Below are 13,188 nucleotides of genomic sequence, written 5' to 3'. Positions count from 1 at the left end.
TATCATTTCAGCGTGTAATCAATATAAATATACCAATGAGGCATTTTGTATTCTTTTGTTGTTGTTGTTCTAAGTCTTTGAGACCTGGTATGTGTTTTACATGTAAACACCTCTCAGTTCGGACCAGCCGTATTCCAAGTGTTCAATGGCCTCCACACTGGACAGGCCAGGTCTAGAAGGAGGATGGTTAGAGCGAGCTGGGAAGGCCCTGCTTCCTTGTCTATAAAACGGGGGCAGTGATTCCCACCTCTTGGAGGAGCCAGGTGCCTGGTAGCACTCTGCCACTGAAGTTGTATTGATCACAGTCTTTTTACATTACCTTCCAATATTTGTAATTGATAGAACACGTGGCGCCATCCAAGCCAGCTCTGGTCAGTGGTGGGAAAGCAGGTCTTGCAGTGGCTACAACACTGGGCTTGCTCACGAGACCCCCAGCCCCTCTGGCAGACCATGCCCAAGGCATTATCTCTCCTTCCTGGTAGACAAGGCCCCTGGCCCAGAGTCACGAGGTTACCTGCTCTGGTTCACACAGCTTGGAAACAGTGGAGGTGGGAAGCCAGTGTGGTCTTTTGGGGGTCCAGCAGCCTGGACTGCAGACTCAGCTTGGGCACGTCTTGGCTGTGTGGCCTTGGGCAGATCCCCTAACCTCTCTGGGCCTCATTCAGAGCTCTGGATTTCTTGGTGGGCAGAATAAGAATGTGCGTCACGTCTGGCAAAGCACTGATAAAGAGAAAACCTTGTTTTTGGAGAGAAATTGATATTTGACATTTAGGAACAAAGTGCGAATGTCATCATCATAGAAAAAATTAGCCCCTAGTTGGACTGTCTTACAAAGATTTTAATTTACAAATTTTATTTTAAATTACATATGGTGGGCGGAGGCATAAGGGGTTTTTCCCACACTTAGGACCTCACAGGTTTGTGTGAAGCCCCACTCAGTTTCTTCATCTACAGAAGGGAGGCAATTATAGCAAGCTTCTAGGGTTGTTGTAAGGTTTAAGTAGTAATATAAGTAATAGCTAACAATTTTGAGTGCTTTCTCTGTACCAGGCAAAGTTCTAAGCACATAAGTTAATTTATTTAATCCAAGTGATAGTCATGCCCATTTTCTGGATGAGGAAACTGAGACACAGTAACTTATTTAAAAAGTTGCACAGCTTGAAAAGCAGGCACAAACTTTACACCCAGGCAGGTTGGCACCAGAGCCCACGTTTGTAACCACTGTGCTGTCATCCTTTTTTGAGTGATGGTGGACCTGGAGTTAAGCATACGGGGTCTGGTCAGAGTTTGAGCCTGAGGCCCTATCCCTGTCCTGCTCCATCGGTGCGGCGCCTTTCTGCCCCTCCCCCACGATCTCCCTGATGTGATGTGTATCTCTCTGTGAGACTTCCACATAAAACCGCACTCTCGGCAGGGCCCAGGGTGCAGCTGCCACGTTTGCTGCCTCTGTACTTTTGAACTGTTTTATCTGTGCAGAATGAGTGTTCTCACGGCCCACTGTGGGGGCAGGCGGGAGCGGTGTAGGCTGCTTTGATTGTTTCCTCTTTAGATCTCCATGAGGCATATCTCTTGGTGTCTGCAACTGGCCGGGCTGAGGACTGTGCATCTTTGGTCTTTCATCTGTGTCTCTGTACAGAGGGGAGGGACAGCAGCTTCTACAGAACAACTGTTGCTTTGGTACCTGACATCAAGGGCAGATTCGGAACTGATTGGGTAGCTTTGGGCAAGCTCCCCAACCACCCTCTTGCTCATGTCTACGATGGGGCTGGTCATGCAACCTTGGGAATTCTGGGGCTTTCCAGTGAGATGACCAGACACAGCTCTGGGATGAGGTCTGGAATAGAGTAGGTGCCCACTGGCCTGTGCTCACAGCAGCCTCAGATGTCATGTTCCCTGCTCTTTGCCTGGCCAACTCCTATATGTTCTCCATCATGGGGCTTCCAAGTTATCCTTTTCAGGATACTTCTCTTGAAAGGCCCTTCTCCCTTCTTTCACTCCTCTGTGACAACTTTATCCTACCATTGTCACATTTGTCAAAGATGAGGCCATCATTTTATATCAGAAACAAGATGTTGAATTCATTGCTGTACTTTGCAAAGCTAGTCTGTCCAAATCAAGCAAGAGCTGAGTTTTGTAGCGTTTGGGGAAGCGTGGAGTCCAGGGATGGGGGTACTTTCAGAAGCAGGAGGTTCTGGGAAAGGCTGACCCCCAGCTGTGGACATGTAGCTCTTGGAGTTATTGATCGCTTGACTTTCAGAGTCTGGGTGGGTACCAAACTGTCACTGACCAATTGAGATGAGCGTCAGACAAGGTTTGCGGTTACTTGTTCCTGTTGTGGGACTACGGCCGAAGGATGGCCTGTCTTCCTTTCTCAGATTTGGAGAATAGGAACGTTTTATTCACCCAAGCTTCTCCAAAGGACTGGGGGCTCCTTGAGGAGCTGTGTCATTATCATTACAGCATGGCTGGTGTCTGTACAATGTCAGGCACATGGTAAACAATCGCTAGATACCAGTCAGCGAACAATGACAGTTGCCCCTTCTGTGACCTCAGAATCCCTTTGCTTTTACCTCTTTTCAGTGCCTTGTGACAAGGTTTATTTACGGTAAACCGCCGATGTCGGGAGTGTGTTACTCAGTACTTTGTAGGTGCTTGGTGCCTGATATAAGGGCATCGACTGATTTCATTTTACTCAGCACATTTAAATTAGGTCTTAGATCTAGGCGTGGGAATGAATGAGGGAAAGACATGAGAGGGACGGGGTCAAAGTGAAAGGGCTCACCTTGAACGGGAGGGAGACACTTCACCTATTTAGACTAAAGGAAAGGAGGTCAGGATGGGTGTGATATTAATAATGTGAAGGAGGGGAGAGAGTTGAGGGAGGATCTGATGGTCTCAGAGACATAGGAGATACAGTCCTCTGCAAGACTGAGGGGCATTGGGGCTGATGAGGGGATAATAGTTTAGCATATGGTAATAAAAGATAACATTTATTAAACACTTGTCAAAAGTCATTACCATTATTAAGTATTATGTTACAGATATTAACTCATATCTGATAACAGATATCAAAAACATTATGAGGCAGTAATAATTAACTGTGATCATTACCATTTTACAGGTGAGGAAACTAAGGCAAAGAGAAGTTAAATCCAAGGTCACACACAGCTAAGTAAGTGGTGGAGCTGATACTCCTATTCAAGAATCAATGGTGTTGCCCAGTATATCACACTATACATGGACGTTGAATTAAGTCCAAAGCTGGCTTGAGATGGGGGCTTCAAGATTGGGCCCAAGAATATGGATTTATAGAAGCAAGCAGGACTGTTAAGGTTGGAGTGCATAGCCAGAAAAAAAAAAAAAAAGACCTAGGAAGAGTTGGATTTCAGTGAATTGAGAAAGGAAGGAGGAGGGTGCTCCAGGCTGATGATGGGGCAATGTGTGCAAAGGCAAGGGTGCTGGAGGTTCCTGCAGCCTTGAGGGGTGCTGTGGGAGCTGAGTCTCAGGGCTGGTTGTCATAGAGGGTCCTGGATGCCAGAGTCAATGATGTGGAGTCACTGCAGGGTTTTGATCTGAGCAGTGAAATGATTGCCGAAAGATTGCTAGTGATAGCCAGGGTGAAAGATGGGTTGGGTTGGAGGAAGCTGAGCAGAAAGCTTCTGCTGGTGATTGGATCAGGAGGAGGTAGAATGGAAGGGGTCCAGAGTCACCCCAGAGGTACTGACAGTGTACTCTCTAGAGGTGACATCTCTCATGATGGCACACCGCCAGAGAGAGAGCAGGCTTCTACACATGTCGTGAGTTCAGTGTTGGGTGTGTTGAACTTGAGGTGCTCGTGGACCAAATGGGGGAACTGTTCAGGGGAAATGGTGCATTGCAGGTGAGTGTTTGAAAGTCAGTGACATGTTGTAACCCTAAGAAGCCATGGCATCATCCAACAAAAGTATGAATCCCAGACCTATCTATCCACCCACTATTCAGCCCATTCCATTAGCGCAGGCATCCCACACACCCATTCCAGCCATCTGTTTATCTCATCCACCATCCTAATCATCTTCCCGTCACACCCGTCTCTTCATACTTACCCAGCCATCCCATCTCATTCATCCAACTGCTCTCATCCCAGCCACCCACCTGCCCATCCGTCCATTCATCCCACCTTCTAATTCCATCTGTTCAACCACTGAGTCATCTTTTTGTCCACTGACCCATCTATCCCACTCATTCCCACCACTCATCTCCCCACCCCCCTTTCCATCCATCATCCATCCGTCCGTCCACTCATCCGTCCATTGAACCCATACGCCTACCCGCAATCCACCCACGCATGTTCTCCATCCCAACTGTTTACTTCTCTATTCACCACCAGCCACCTGTGACTTTTGAGCACTCAAAATGAGGCTAAGTCTAAACGGAGACGTACCGTAAGGTAAAATACATACTGGATTTCAAAGACAGTATCAAAAAAAGACTGTAAACCGTCTCATTTACAATTTTTCTGTTGATCACATGTTGAAACCAATATTGTTAATATATTGGGTTAAATAAATATGTCTTTTAAATTAATTTCACCAGTTTATACCTTTTTAACTTTATTTATTTTATTTATTTATTTTTAAATTTATTTTTAATTTTTAAAAAAATTTTGGCCGTACCACGCAGTGCGGCATGTGGGATCTTAGTTCCCTGACCAGGAATCAAACCCGCGCCCCCTGCATTGGAAGCGTGGAGTCTTTTTTTTTTTTTTTTTTTTAGTTTTTATTGGGGTATAGTTGCTTTACAATGTTGTATTAGTTTCTACTGTACAGCAAAATGAATCAGCTGTATGTGTACATATATCCCCTCTTTTTTGGATTTCCTTCCCATTTAGGTCACTGCAGAGCACTGAGTAGAGTTCCCTGTGCTTCACAGTAGGTTCTCATTAGTTATCTTTTTTATACATAGTATCAGTAGTGTACGTATGTCAATCCCCCATCTCCCAATTCATCCCACCCAACCCCCTTGGTATCCATACGTTTGTTCTCTACATCTGTGTCTCTATTTCTGCTTTGCAAATAAGATCATCTATACCATTTGTTTAGATTCCACATATATGCGTTAATATATGATATGTTTTTCTTTCTGACTTACTTCACTCTGTATGACAGTCTCTAGGTCCATCCACATCTCTACAAATGACCCAATTTCATTCCTTTTTATGGCTGAGTAATATTCCAGGAAGCATAGAGTCTTAAGCATTGGATGACCAGGGAAGTCCCTTTTTTTTTTTTTAACTGTGGCTACTAGAAAATTTTATATTACACGTGTGGCTTGCTTTATATTTCTATGGGATTGTGCTGATTTGTACCATCCATCATCCATCCATCCATACATGCATCCATCCATCCCATCCTTCATTCCCTCCCTTCCTTCCATCCATTCATCTACCCAGTTACCACATTTGTCCATGCCACAGATGTTTAATTTCCACCTCCTGTGAATCAGTGGCTCTGTGGGTCATCAGAATAAGGAAACGGAGACTTCGAGCAGTTACAGAGCTTGCCCAAGGGGCACAGATGGAGCTAGCATCATCTGACTCGCTAAAATCAGGGCGTCTCACCTTTCACCTTGGTTGCCTATTTGCTAAGTTTGCTTAAAGATAGAAAAGGGATCTATCCTTTTCTTTGTGCATGTGTGTGTGTGTGGGGGGGGGGGTGGCTGTTGGACTAGAGGACCAGCTGCCCCTCTCGCCAAGGGGACCACACGTTGTGGGGAGAGACAGACCCTTCAGAAGCCTCTCCTTGGTGGCCGTCATGAAAGGGTTATCCCCACACATTCGCTATTTGCAAAAATGTGGATTCTTTCAGATTCCCAAACTCATTTCCATGACAAAACTCTTGGGAAGAGAAGATGAAGGGCTGGCTTTCGCAGAACAATCTTCCAGCTGTAATGACGACTGAAGATGGCGCTGGGAAAAGGAATTATAATTAGAATATGAAATGGGGAAAATTAATCTATTCCAGTCAGTGGTAAAAGATATTCTCCTGGCATTTCGTGGAAATTCTTAGGCCGTTGTTCCCCACCCTCCTGAAACACACACACACTTTTTTTTTTCACATTTTAAAGCGTGTGGAAGGTTGTGTGGTGTGAAAAAAGATTTTTGACTGAGGGACTGAGAACTGAAATATGCACAGAATTTAAGTTCTTCGGTGCCTTTGTGTGTCTCTACACGCGCGGGTCATATGTGTTTGTGTGCACGTTTCTCTGAGTTATATACGTACTTAGTTGCAGATGGCTGGGGTACTTACTCTCATCTGGGCATCCCCTCCCTTCCGTGTGTGCAGGGTCCGGCGGTTGCGTGCCAGTCCCGGGAAGGGTCTGTGCTGTGTACGCTCATGCTTGTGCTCTGGACGTCTTTGTGATGGTTGGTGCTACCCATGCATGTGGTATGTGTGTAACTGAGTGCTGTCTTGAACACTCTGTTGTGTGTGACGTGGGCCCCCACCAGTTTGTGATGCATATGTTGTCACCATGCTTGGGCACACCGTGTGTCGTATACCTTTTTTTTTTTTTTTTTTTTGCGGTACGCGGGCCTCTCACTGCCGTGGCCTCTCCCATTGCGGAGCACAGGCTCCGGACGCGCAGGCTCAGCGGCCATGGCTCACGGGCCCAGCCACTCCGCGGCATGTGGGATCTTCCCGGACCGGGGCACGAACCCGCGTCCCCTGCATCGGCAGGCGGACTCCCAACCACTGCGCCACCAGGGAAGCCCTTGTATACCTTTGTGTGATGCTCGCTCAGCATCACCGCTGTGCAGTGGGTGTCCATGTGGGCGTTTTCAGTCTGTTTTGTGCACGTGGAGGAGGAGGGGACTCTTCAGTGTCTAGGCTTTGTGACTTCTCCCCTTGGCATGCAGGTTCTTTCCCCCAGAAAGCCCCCCACCCCAAGAGGAGGGCTGAGGGGGTAAGTCTCAGGCCTTAGGGCCCTGTGGGCCAAGCCAGGGGAAGCCTGGGAGGTTTCGGAGTCCCCTTCCCTCCTTCCTTCCCCCTACAAGGGCTCGGAGGTGGTGGAGCGCTGGACAGAGGTGGGCAGAGAGCAGACATGACCCACCCAGTCACCACCTTGGGCCCTCTGTTCATAGCTGCTCAGCAGCCGAGTCCTGTGCTCCAGGACAGCATGCAAAGCACGCAGGGGCGACCCGATGGAGGCTGACCCAGGCCCTGCCTTGGGAACCTCTGCCAACTTCTCAGATTTTCCTTGAAGCAGGAAGCAAGCTTTGCTCTGGCATGTGGCCTGCTCTTTCTTGTTTGAATAGACAAGTGAATGCAGAAGCCCACTTGAGGGGGCTCTGATGACCTCATGGGGACCCACTGCTCAACCTCTTCACTACCCCCAGCATACACGCCTCAAAATCCAGGGTCTCTGTTCCTCCGCACCATCCCCCACTGCTCGCTGCAGGGAGTTCCTTCCTCGGCGAAGCACGACCACATACACATCGAACACCTCATATGTGCAAGGCCCCGGCAAATGATTGGCTATGTGTGTGTGTGTGGGGGGGGTGCAGCCAGGCCATGATCCCTGCCGCCAAGGAGCTTACAGCCTCGTGGGAGAGGCCAAGCCCAGGAAGCAAACAGACCACTCTGCAGTGCAGTTTCTCCCTAACTGCGTGATCTTGGGCAACTGTTTATTCTCTCGACCTGTTTCCTTGGTTTGAAACACTGGTTCTTGTGAGGGTTAAATGAGCTCTTTTATGGAAAGCATTTTGCTCGGTGCCAAGCACATTCATTCATTCACCAAATATTTGTTCATTGCCTGCTGTGCATGTCGGAGGAGAGAGCGGACCAGGGTGGCTTCGTTCTAGCCAGCATTTAATAAATGGGATATTACACAGTGTTTGGGGAATATCTTTCCCTCTGCTCCTTTAATACACGTCCCTGTACTTTTAATCGATACCATACTGTTTGATGACTATTGCTTTATAAAATGTTCCAAATACCTGGTTAAATTTCTTCCCCCTCCACTTCCCATCATTCTTTCTTTTAGAACATACATATAAATTACATGTGATTTTTAAAAAGGTCTTACTTTTATCGAAGAATATGTAGCCATGGTGACACATCTGATAAGTACCCAGGAGCTTTTGTTGAGAGCACTCTACCCTGCCTAAGTCGTAGTCCCGTTCCTGATGCCGGTCTGTGTCAGGTGTTGTGGGATTTGGAGATGACCAGGACACAGTTCCAGCCTCCATGCTGCTCCCACTCTGGGGCAGAAGACAGCTATGGAGACAATCTATGTTGTTAGAGGGAAAGCCAAAGGAGGTGAAAGCATGGCAGGCCTCTTGGAGGAGGTGTTTCTGAGCAGAGCCTTGAAGCCTAAGCTCCGGGGGTACAGTTTGGTAGATGGAGCCTTGCATTTGGGGTCATGCCCAGACTCTAGGCATGGCATGGCCTTTTCTTTTGCAAATCCAGCAGTCACCAAAGGACTCTGCCTATCCTTGTGTTGGGAAGGCACTTGGGTATAAACCCTAATCCCACTACCCCGTTGGAAAGACAATGTGAGTGATGTAGTGGCTGTTTCATTCAATCAACAAGCATTTATTGAGTATCTGCTCTGTGTCAAGCACTATTGTAGGTATTTGGGAGGCATCAGTGTACAGACAGACTAAGACCCCGACCTCAAGTCCCCTCCATTTTCATAGGGGAAATCCAACTGTGAGCAATGAACGTGGTAAATAAGTAAATTATGTAGAAAGCTAGAAGGTAAAGGGGCTGTGGAACGATGAACAAGGGCAAGCAGGGCAAGGGAATGGGGGGTAGCGGGCTTCAGAGCACACAGAGGTAGGAGGCTGGCATCTGAGCCGTTGTTAGGAAAACCTCTCTGAGCGAAGAGGGTCTGGATGAACTGATGATTGCAGGATTGTGGACTTTTCCAACCTCCATAAGTGCTGCTTGGTGATGTCCATCCAAATTACAGACGCACACACGGTTAGATGCCGTGATTATACAGACTAATCCTACAGATAGACTCACACCCATGCAAAATGATGGATGTACAAAAATATTCACGGGAGCAATGTGGAAATAGCAAAAGCCTGGAAACAACTCAATTGCCCACGTGCTTAACTAGTTAAATATATATGTTACAGGCATGCTGTAGCATACTAGGTACCAGAAAACAAAATTATGTCCTGACATAAAACACTTTCCAGGATGTGTTGCTAGGAGAAAAATAAGGTGCGAAATGGTGTGTATAGTATGCTGTCATTTATGTGAAAGCAATGACTCTAATGTATATACAGAGACTATCTCTGAAAGGATGTATAGGAAGCTGGTAGATGCAGCTGTTGTCTCTGGAGAGGGGCGGTGAATGCCTGGGAGGCGGGGGGAGGTGACTTTTCACTCTGTTGCTTTCTGTACTTTGGGAATTTTGAACCATATGAATATAACCTAATAAAAGGGTTTTTTTCAGTTACGGTAAACTGGCCAGCTGCTGTTGGTGCCCCCCCTCCCCCAGATCCCTCTACTGTCCAGCACGGCCTACTCCCATCTGCTGTGAGCACTGGCTAAAAATGGCTCACAGCTGGCACAATTCTCTGGAGAACTGTCCTTGGCCAAGTGGGGGCCACCCTTCTCAGGTTATGACTCCTTCGGTCCCTTAAGGGCAGCCCACAGCCAGTGACTGATGTACGTGGGCTGCAAAAGTGCAGTGCTTCCTGCTGGGACTAACTCTGTGGTACCATCCGTGCCCCAGAGCTTGTGGTGGGATCAGGCTACAGCGACTCTCCAGCTGGGACCACACCGTGGCTTAGCTCCTTCCCCTGTCCTATCCTGATCCCTCCCTCCCTTACAGGTTATTTCTGAAGAGCACTTCTCAAAGATCACATGCATTTGAACCCTTGTCTCAGGCTCTGCTTCTAGAGGACCCGACCCAAGACACTTGTCTCGAGCGAAGGGAACTGGAATTGAGCCAAGTGCTTTGCACGTTTCAGTGCAGCATCCCCTGGAGAGAGGCCTACTGTCGTTGTCCCCATTTCACAGATGTGGCACCTCAGAAGTTCAGACACCAGCTCAAGATCACACATCAGGGAAAAGGGGAGCCAGTGGCCCCGGAGCCCCTGCTTCTCCCACTTCACCTGCTCCCTCTTGCAGACAACTCCAGCCTTGGCAGCTGCTCAGAACACAGGGTGTAGTTCCTATACCTGGTTTTTACCACAGTCCTCACTGCCTAAGGGTCAAAGGTGAGGGGGCAGAGCCACTTGGGATGGTAAGACCCAGAGGATGGGTCGGGGCAGGCTGTCCTGATCCCAAGGCTCTGGAGACCTTGGCCTCTCTCCAGCTTGTGGAATTCCAGCTCTAGCTGAGAGCCTGATGTCATTTTGGCCAGGAGAAATATTTGCATACTTCCAGAGATGGGGAGCTCAGTATCTGACAGGGCAGCCTGACACATCTATGGACAAGGTATAAAGGGCATCCTAAGTGTGATGAACCCAAGCCATCAGAGGTCACAGAATGAGGACTGCTTCTTCTACCCTAGAAGAAGTCCTACTGAAATGGGGACTGGGCATCTTGGGCTCAGTCTTTGCTTCTCCAGGCTCCAGAGTCTTTTCCCCTCGGTGCTTTTAGTCCCCTGACCTCCTCTGGCTTCTCCTGGGCCCTTCTTGAGAACATTTTCATCAGAGCTGCCTCTCTTTCTCTGTTCCAGTTTGATGGTGAGAGTGCCTACGTGGGGATGAGTGACGGAAACCCAGAGCTTCTATCAACCAGCCAGGTGGGTGCCCCATCCTCCCTGTCCAGCCTTGGGCTGGCTGGAGCCAAGCTGCTCCCGGGGTGGGATGGGAGGGGTGCAGAGCAGGTAGCTCAGCCCACTGTTGTCCTCTCTTAGAATGATCAAGAATATCAGTTGAGTCTCCCTCAACTGGGCAATCACACTGGGACTGTAGTGTTTTCTGTGCATCAACTACCTGGCTACTGTTGGCTTACAATGGGCATCATTGAAAACTTGATAAAACTCGAAATGTGTTGTCTGCACTTTCCATGCACAGAGGGGAAGTTTTCAGCAGCAACGAATAAAGATGTCACATGCTGTCTGGTGCTGCCTGCCTCTCGTCACCACACAGCACCCATGGGGGCAGATGTTGGCGTGGAGGTGCTCACACCCACATATCAGCATTCGGGGCTCTCCTGCCCGCTGGGGAGGGTTGTGGACATGGTGAAAAGGGAGGAGAGCGGAGGCTTTCTGTGCAGCTTTTCTTGGTGGTGAAAGGGGCTGAGTCATCCCCGGGCAAGACTGTCCCCAGCTCCAGCCCAGCCCCTTGGGAGTCCCAGATGCCAGTTGGACAGATTTGCCACTGAGAGCCTGGTCTCTGGAAATTAAGGTTTCTCTCAGCTGGGAGTATCCTCGCTAGAGACTCAGATGCCAGAGAAGGTCCTCACTGTAGTCTGGGGCCCCATGGAGGGTCCCACAAACATCCTGGAAGATGCTTCCCTAAAGCAGTGGTGCCTGCTGGGTGGCAGCAGCTCAGGGTGCTGGATGGAGGGCAGAGGGGTTTCATAGCTGCTGAGAAACTTGGGGAGCTGGAGGACAAGCCTGTCCCTGGAGCTGCTGCCCCCCGCCCCCGGCTATGTAGTCATGGAGGTCATGTCAGTCCAAGTTGGGTGGCTGGGACCACATTTTCCAGCTGGGGAAACAGAAGCCTATTAATTCACAAACATTTATGTGCCCCACTCTGTGAGAGGTACTGTAGGGGACACAGATGAGAGAGACATGGGCTTGTGGCCCTTAGGGAACACTGCCGGTGAGGGGAGATACTGTTATCATCCCAGCGTGGCGTGGAAGCTCCTCTGTTACAGGGCGCTGCAGCCCCCTCCTCTGCCACTGCAGGGGTGTGCCTGTGGACCCTCCAGGCCGTACCCCGTCTATGGCCTGTGACCGTGTGAGCACCAGGGGGCCTGCTGAGAAGCTGCCGGTATATTGCTCTGACTTGTGCCAAGCTGCAAGAACTGGTGAGCCAGACTCCAGTCCTGGGAATGCTCATTTTGGAAGAGATCACAGAAGTCACTGAATTGTCCATAATCCACTTGGAAATGTGATGGTCTCAAAAGACCAGAGTTTACTTCTGAACACCGTATCCGAGCCCCTTCACAATGTTTCAACTGCATTTTGCTAACGTCTTGAGCCCTGGCTCTCAGAACCGTGCTGTGCTGGAGTCGGCACTGGCTCAGTCCCTAGTGGAGACGGTTGGTACTGTGCTTCCACCAAGAAGGGCAAGTGGGACTCAGTGGGGCTCCGCGTCTCCTCTAGGCTTGGGCAGAGGGGGGCACAGTCCTTTTCAGGGTAGCTGGAGAACAAATAAATAACCCCCCGCCAAGTTGCTAACAGTAGCTTCAGCTGTTCACCCAACACTCGACAGTTTGCCCTTTTCTCAGTGGTTATTTCAGCTGACCTTCACGACCGCTTTGAGACATACCATGAAGAAGTAAGACAGTATCGTTAACCCCATTTCATAGATGAGGCAACTGAGGCTCAAGGATGTTGACTGACTCAGCCAGGGGGCAGTACAGATGGAATTTGAACCTGCAGGGATGGGACTCAAAGATCCACACAGCTTGCTGTGTCTGTGGAGAGCTCCGTTCCCACCGCAAGTTTGCCACCAACTTGCTTCAGCCTAAATGTAATTTCCTTAGAGAGCTCTTGGTGACCCCCAAATCCAAGTTAGGTCCCTTCTCTGTAATTCTGTCTCATGGTACCATGTCCTTTTAGTTCACAGCGTTTGTCACTGTGGTTGTCTGCTTTGTGGGTTGACTTGAATAACATCTGGTTTCTATCCTAGACTGTGGCCTCCCTGAGAGCAGGATCTGGTCTCTCTTATTCACTGTTGTGCCCCCCTGTTGGGCCATAATGCCTGGCACAAAGGATGCACTCAGGAAATACTTATGTAATGAATGCATTTCCTTAACAGTGTAACGAGGTGGTTGGACTCCCTAAGGGTCCTTCCAAGTCTCTTGTGCTGTCACTCAGAGAGTCTCCCTAACTTAGAACTTTATAGAGAAGATATCAGGATTCTCTGAGTCCACGTGGTGGCACAAGCCAACCTTGACGTGAGCAGACTTAGCAATTACAATCTAGACTTATTATAGTGTATCAGTTAGCTTTTTTTTTTTTGTGGTACGCGGGCCTCTCACTGCTGTGGCCTCTCCCGTTGCAGAGCAC

The 13,188-nt window shown here is 48.9% G+C and overlaps 1 protein-coding gene across 1 annotated transcript in view; it reads left to right on the top strand.

Moving 5' to 3' along the window:
* Positions 1-13,188, top strand: part of TOX2 (TOX high mobility group box family member 2) — a 137,808-nt gene that overhangs the window by 43,430 nt on the left and 81,190 nt on the right. Inside the window, exon 2 of the mRNA XM_032607222.1 lies at positions 10,681-10,746. Coding sequence (XP_032463113.1) covers positions 10,681-10,746 — 66 coding nt within the window. The remainder of the gene's footprint in view (positions 1-10,680; positions 10,747-13,188) is intronic.

Source organism: Phocoena sinus, chromosome 15 (assembly GCF_008692025.1).
Source record: "Phocoena sinus isolate mPhoSin1 chromosome 15, mPhoSin1.pri, whole genome shotgun sequence".
In the NCBI taxonomy this organism is placed as follows: domain Eukaryota; kingdom Metazoa; phylum Chordata; class Mammalia; order Artiodactyla; family Phocoenidae; genus Phocoena; species Phocoena sinus.
Note: the sequence above shows the minus strand (reverse complement) of the source record. Positions and strands in the feature narration are given on the sequence as shown.